This window comes from Carex rostrata, chromosome 26 (assembly GCF_964058835.1).
Source record: "Carex rostrata chromosome 26, lpCarRost1.2, whole genome shotgun sequence".
NCBI classification, from domain to species: Eukaryota; Viridiplantae; Streptophyta; class Magnoliopsida; order Poales; family Cyperaceae; genus Carex; species Carex rostrata.
The window spans coordinates 2,473,591-2,480,818 of record NC_135943.1 but is presented as its reverse complement, the minus strand read 5'-3'; the positions used below and the strand labels follow the sequence as shown (position 1 = coordinate 2,480,818).

Below are 7,228 nucleotides of genomic sequence, written 5' to 3'. Positions count from 1 at the left end.
AGCAACAAAACCGATGGATAGAGGCAGCAGCAGAGAGAAAGATAGTTGGGAAAGCGATTCAGACGGAACAAGGGAGAAGGGAGGAGAGTAGAGGAGAGGAGAAAAGGGAGAAATAAAAACAGAGAGATCTGAGAGAGAGATAAAGTCCCTAAATTCTAGAGATTTAGCGGATTTCATCCAAATCCAGCTGGCCGGATTGATAGGAGTGAGCTGGAATCTGGAGAAATCGTGGGTTTATCACCTGAGATTGAAGAACAAAGACGACTTCTCTGGGTGTAACCGAAGCCTGATCTGATCTGACGAGAGAAATCTGACTGCCATGGAGAGGATCCGTGAGGCGAGAAGAGGCAACGCCATGGCTTTGAACAACGGCATATCGCGCCGGCGGCCAAGGAGTGGTGGGTCAAGAGACTCTCCAGGTCTGGATCCTTCAGATCTGGCTTCAATTTCTCTTTCTTTTGTGTAACTCGATTCAGACTTGTTTGCCTTTTTTTGTTTGGTTTTAACCTTGAGCTTGTTTTGAACAGATGAAGATGGAACTTTAGAGATGCCAGAGTCAACAACCACCCGGCTGAGAGACCGTGCGAGCAAGAGAGACCGGGACAGAGAGAGGGAGAGATTGAGCCGAGGCAAGAGGAGGCGAGACAGCATGGCCCTCCATGGCGGGCGTGATGAAGGAGATGACAGCTCTGACGAGAGTGTCGATGAAGATGAGGATGACGAAGAAGACGATGACATGTCCGTGCCGAGTCGATCTCACAATCCCTCAACCTCATCTGTTTCTCAAGGGACAAATCACCACCACAACCACCAAAACCACCATCTCAACCATGGAAACAACAATCAAAATTACAACAGCCACCACCAGCAACAGCAGAGGAAGAGCCTCCTGAGGCTGCCGGCTCGGTGGCGGGCTGATGAGATGATTGGTGTGCCGGTGCCACGAAAAGCTCGAACTGGTATGTGATTGAATTCTCAGTGCTTTTAAAATTTGGGCTTCGGTTGATTTTGAGTTCTTTTTCATACTTTTTTGTTCGTTTTTTTTTTCAGCATGCAGAAAGAGGGCATCAAACGAATGGTTTGAAACTGCACAGAGACAAGCATCAGCTTCTCCTTCAAGGATGAGCCCGGCTTCGACCTCGCAACAGATCTCACCATCTGGCTCTAACGCTGCTATTCGCAAGAAAATTGTACTTATCTGATCATTACACTGATTGATACCCCCCCCCCCCCCCCCCCCCCCCCCCTATTGAATATTTTACAGATTTATCTTTTTTTTTATGTTAATAGCAGAAGTCGATGAATGGACCGAAACAGCCACGGCCGCCACCGCCAAAGGTCTCCAATTCAAAGCAGTCGTTTTTCATACAAGAGGAGATTGAGGTCGCGGAGGTGTTGTTCGGTCTTACGAGGCAATTCAAGCAGGAGAAGCAAGAGCAGAAAGAACCTGCGGAGTCAAAATCTAGAGCATCATCACCTCAGCAAACACTTCCCCTGCCTCCCGAGTCTAATTTAAATTCCTCTTCCTTGCCTATAATCGGTAAATTTTTCAATTCAATATTTTTCTCCTCTGCATGCTCATAGTGGATTTTTATATGTTGCTATGAGTTTTTGGGAATCTTTCTTTTTTTTAACCCTTTTTTTTGGCTTTCAACGACAGCTCCAAAAAGGAAAAGACCGAGAAATTTGAAGGAAGATGAGACGCCAGCCTCTGTATCGAGCACATCAAAGCCCGATAAATCCATGTTAGAGATTAAGGTGAGGTTGGACGCACCTTCGCCAAAAAGAGAGAAAAATCCTGAGTCTCCTGCTGTCAGAAATGGGTTCCAAACACAAGCCCCGGCCTTGCCGGTTGAATTGAGCCAGGAGCGAGAGTTGAAGGTCGATTTGTCGATTCACGAGCCAAAGCCGTCCACCGGTGGTGAACAGGATCGATTAAATCGGCTTGAGAGCCGGGAGGAATCTCTCTTCCCACAGAAGGAAGCTCCTGCTGTTGGTTCAGTTAGCAATCATAGAGAGGAAGCTTCAAAAAAGACGTGAGTTTTCAGATCTGATGGATATTTTTTTTTCCATTTGTTGTGGTTTTTTTTGTTGTTGTGGTTTTCCAGTAATTTTTTTCATCTATATTTGTTATTGTGGATTTTCTTGATATTTTTGTTGGAATAGTTACGAGGCTCTTTTTTTTAATTTATTTTGCAGTGATCTACCTTCTGACGGCACTCGTGAACACAATTTCAGCATTGATCTCATGGTGGGTATTTTTACTATTATTGAAATAGTCTTCAAAATTTGTTGGATACAGCAATGGAGGATTGAAAGTGACATTTATTTATTTTTTTTCCTTTTCTTTTCACATTGATTTTTATTTGTTATTTTTTCTTTTGGGTGAACAACTTCAGGCCCCTCCACCAGGGAAATTATCACCAGAGAGAGATGGCTTCTTTAATTCTGATGCAGATCAGAAGGCACAGGGGCCTGAGGTTGAGATGGTAGGCATCTTTTGTCCTTTTCGGTTACTTTTTTCACAGGTTCTTTCTTATCTACTTTTACTTTTTTACTCAAAAAAAATCTCTCCTTTCTTTCTAGGTATCTAAGGCCAATACCGAGAAGAAAGAAGTTGATGAGAAGCCAACTCAAGTAGACCAGGAGCACAGGAAGTCAGAGAAGACGAACCTTGCGGAGTGCAGTTCTAAGAAATTGATGGGTAAAGACAGAGGTCTTGACCTCCAGTTGGATTTAGAGAAACCTAAAATTGAGTCACATAGTAGCAGCAAGTCTGAGAGCCAACAGCCCAAAGCTACTAAAGTGGAGAATAGACAAGATAAAGCTGGTATTTGTTCTTCGTCCCACTTTGTTGAATTTTCTCACTACCTTTTGGATCTAGAAAAGATTCATTATTTATTTCTTTTCTTCATCTCTCTCACTTTTTTTTTTTTTTGTAATTATTTAGTGCCACCAAGTACTATGCCTATGCCGATGGCTGTTGGAGGCTGGCCGGGAAATATGCCTCCTTTCGGGTGTGCATTCCTCCTTTTTGTCAAAATCATTTCGTAAGTTCAATCCTAGTTCATTTCATTGGTGCTAATCTGTCTTTGTTTTCCAATTTATTCTTCAGGTTTATGAGTCAGGTTCCTCCTATGCCTGCTGGCTTGGTTCCTGTGAGCGGTAATCCTGGATCTTCTAATAACTTACAGGTGTGTTGTCATTCTAGTTTCGATCCCCTTCCTCTCATTTTCTCTCTTGCTCTCTTCTAACTGTGTGTTACATTGCAGCCTCGATCACTCCTCCCTTCACCAATTCAACGGACTAAGCGGTGCGCGACACATTGCTACATTGCTCAGCTCATAGGCTACCACCAGCGATTTGCAAAGATGAATCCTTTCTGGCCTCCTGGTGCTGCCGCTGCAGCAGCCACTTCACCAGCAATCTATGGTGCAAGGCCATTTAATATGGGTATGGTACCACCCTCAGAGGCAGCCTTGATGGGGAGTCAAGTCCCTGGAAACTTCCCCGGGAGAAATCTCGGGTCAATGCCGGATGCAAAGGGAGCGCCACCAAATTTGGTTACTAAATTCCCTGGACATCATTCAGAGGAGAAGGGGCCACCTGCTAATAGTTTAGCTACAGAGTCGGTGCAGCGCAAGCAGCAGGTTGTGCTTCAGCAGCAGCCTCAGTCGGGACCGATGGGGAACATGATGGTATGTAATTTTAATTTCTCTGCTGGATTTAGATGATCTTTTGTTGAAATTTTTAATGGCACTCGAGACGCTTCTTTCTTAATTTAGCATTTTCTGGCAAAAAAAAAATCTGTGAATTTTTCTCTTACGAGCAGTCAAGCACCTTTCATAAGTTCTTTATTATAAGTTTGCTATCTTGTTGTTGATTTTTCTACTGTTGGAAAGGTCGGAGCCTATATTTATTATAGTATCAATTTTAATTGAAAATTATCTTTTGAAGGCTTAATTTGGATTATACATTTGTTGTATTTCAAACAAAATGTTGCGACTTCTTTATATACTTTTAATTTATTCTCCCCTTTTATTTCCAGCCTGCTCCAGCCTTTATCTTTCCCATCAACCAGCAACACGCTGCAGCTGCTGTGGCCGCTGCAGCAGTTGCCGCGGCAAACCGAGGCGGCACCATGCCTCCAGGAGCCTCTTCCTCTTCCGGTACGACTTCAGCAAATGCGGGACCGACAGCTACTGTGAACTTGAGTTTTGCCGGGTTGCCACCGGGTGATCAATTTCTCACTATCCTACAAAATGGTGCATATCCATACCCAGTCCCCGGTCACAATGGAGCACCTCCATCATATCGCAGTGCTGCACCGGGCCAAGCAATGCCCTTCTTCAGTGGTCCATTTTACCCCACTCAAATACCCCATCCATCTCAACTACAAGCTCCACCGCATCAGCAGCAGGCACTCAGTGCGGGTCCTCAGCAGCAGACTGTTCACCCTCAACAACAGGGGCAAAAAATGGGGGTATCAAGTTCATCATCTTCCTTGCAGAAAAACCAACAACAGCCTCACATTCAGGAACTATCTGGATTCAGTGACAACCGATCTCATCTGCTTGGTACTCAGAGTAGGCCCCAGGATGGCAGTGACAAAAGCTCGGACGGTCGTTTTGTTGCCCAGGATAACAGAATGCCTCCATCTCAAAAAGGCTTCTACGGCCATAATTTCTCCTTGCCGGTACATCCTCAGAATTTTGCATACATGTCCTCTGCTGGTTCGTCGGCTGCATTGAACAGCGGTAATGCCAACCACGGTGAGAAGCAATCTGTTGACCATCCACAGCAGCCTCATTCCCAAGCTCGTAACCATAATGCAAGGATTGATCTGGCCTCATCTCAGCCTTTTGCAATGCCACCATTTGGTGCCTTCCCGGGTCCAGGAGGAGCACCTGTGGGCTTGGACTTCTCTTCCATGGTAAATAATCACCACATTTTCCAAAACCATCCCGACGGGGCAAGGCATGGATATCCCCACATGGGCTCTGCACCTAATGCTGCTGTGGCATCACAACATCAAAAGACGCATAACCCTGCTGACAGCAAGTCTGCCTCGGGCGATTCTTCAAGCCGAATTGTAGCGGCAGAGGAAGAGAGGAAGAACCCTTCTGTGAAATTTCCCACAGGTGAGACGCAGCATCCTCTTTCCTTCTCTAAGAAGGAGAATGAGCATTCTGGTCAACCTTTGTCCAATACCAATGCCGGTGACAACTCTTCACGTACCCTGAACCTAATCCAGGGCTATCGGGAAGGCCATGGATCTGGAAACAGATCTGCTAACACAACACCGGCCTTGACCACCGCATCAGCCGCGACTATTCCTCCGAGCATGGGTACATCCCAGCAGTTGTTGCTTCAGAAGCAGCAGATGATGCAACAACAGGTCCAGCACCATGTCATGCAGCAGCAGCAACAACAGCAACAGCAGCAGCAGCAGCAGCAGCTCGCAAATTCTCGGCCGAAATCTGCTGCATCAAGCATGACCAGCTTCCCTTCGACCTTGATGAACTTCCCTCAAGGGTTGATGCAAGGCGGTGGTAGCAGCAACAGCCCCGGGCAGTCTCCGCAATGGAAGCCGAGTAGTAATTCTCGGGCTGGGACTCCTGCAACCTCTGCTGTCCAGGCCCCATCATCAGCAACTCAGGCTGGAACCAAGAATAATTCCCATCACGTACACCAGCAAAGCCGAAATATGCAAAATATGCAAAATATGCAAAATATGCAAAATTTGCAAAATTTGCAAAATATGCAAAATATGCAACAGAGCCATCCCTTCTCCAACCACCAGACTCAAATTTCCTTTGGCAGTGCCCCCTCATTGAAGACAGCACCGACCGGGCCTAACCAACAAGGTGTGCCTGCGGACATATCTCGCTCTCTGGCTGCTGCCATGGCTGGTGCATCACCTTCTCCTTCAGCATCAAAAAATAGTACAAGTAGCAGCCCACCTTCCATATCCGTATCCAAGCCTGGTCCCACTGCTTCGTCCACACTGACACCATCACAACAGCACTCACGAAAGAACTCCCCATCAAGCTCGAGCAACAAGGCACCCCCATCTCAGAACCATCATAATGCCCAATCTATTCTTGGCCATCCTTCCATGGCTGCTACCAACCACTCGAGCATGAAATCACATAACCAGTCTCAACAGCATCAACAGCATCAGCATCAGCAACAACTGAAGCAGCAGTCGTTCGGCCAGCCACCGCTGTTCTTCTCCACCAATCCCTATGGACAGCAGGGGCAGTCTCCTGCAAATGCTGCTGCAGGGGCTGCTGCTACTGTGAGTTTTCATCAGAAGAGGCAATCTGATAAGACGCCGCAACAGCAAAACCCCTCAGCTGGACCCACTGTTCTCAGGATGCCGGCGCCCGGACTCCTCCATGCGGCTGGTGTGGCCCACCAGAGAATTCCGGCCTCGTTTTATATGCCGGTAGCGCCTGTGTCTGTATCCAAGCCTTCAAGTGATCAGAAGCCGGCATCAGGTAATTGACTCGGCAGCTGCATCCCTTAGTGAGAAGACATGCATTGAGGCAGCTACCTTTCAAGGGGTTTGACAGGTACTTGACTAAAGCAAATAATTGAGAAAAGTGATGTATGAATGAATAATGAAGGGGTCCTGATGGGGCCATCAGGACTTGTTGTGGGAAGAATTCTCCCAGGAGGTTTCTGACAAAATTAAGATGTATTTTGCCAAGAAAATTGACATGTGAGGTTCCGGAAGCAGTGATGGAAAGAAATCGCATGGCTGTGGAATCATGAAGAATTTTGGAGGAATTAACAACTTTTGTTCTCTTGCTTTGTTTCTGTTGTTATGCTGATAATTTTATTGTTCTTTGGAAACTTGTAAGTTTACATGACTAGGCTCTGAGAGGCAGAGAGGAGGGGGGTGGGATTTAGTTTGGCCAGCTACTTTGTGCTAGGATAGAAGACAAATTGAGTGCAATAGAACTCTTTTTTCATTCTAAACTTTGTTGTGGTCTTTATTTCTCCTTCCTGGTCAGAATAGCTCCTTAATTCTGTATTGAACTTAGTTACATGTAAATTTCCATGCACTGTCAAACCAAGCATCGCCAATTTCTACGGTGCATTAATTAAAAGGCGCATGTAATTAATATTGAATAGTCAAATGTATTGTTCTAGAGTTTCAACCCATCACAGCTGTCTGATGTCGCCAGATATGAGACGTCTTCTATTTGAATTTCTCAGT

At 45.9% G+C, this 7,228-nt stretch overlaps 1 protein-coding gene across 8 annotated transcripts; it reads left to right on the top strand.

The window, feature by feature from the left end:
* Positions 1-6,987, top strand: LOC144544497 (protein TIME FOR COFFEE-like). Of its 8 annotated transcripts, none has more exons than XM_078293009.1 (12): positions 1-419; positions 528-959; positions 1,051-1,190; positions 1,294-1,540; positions 1,661-2,036; positions 2,200-2,251; positions 2,400-2,489; positions 2,587-2,830; positions 2,951-3,017; positions 3,116-3,194; positions 3,273-3,698; positions 4,049-6,987. In XM_078293009.1, exons 1-12 carry the CDS (start codon positions 320-322, stop codon positions 6,509-6,511), a joined length of 4,716 nt encoding a protein of 1,571 aa, XP_078149135.1. In that variant the 5' UTR covers positions 1-319; the 3' UTR covers positions 6,512-6,987. The 8 variants fall into 8 exon arrangements, with proteins under 8 accessions (XP_078149135.1, XP_078149133.1, XP_078149139.1 ...); XM_078293007.1 differs by having other exon boundaries at positions 12-419; positions 1,291-1,540; XM_078293011.1 differs by having other exon boundaries at positions 33-398.
* The last annotated feature ends 241 nt before the right edge of the window (positions 6,988-7,228 follow it).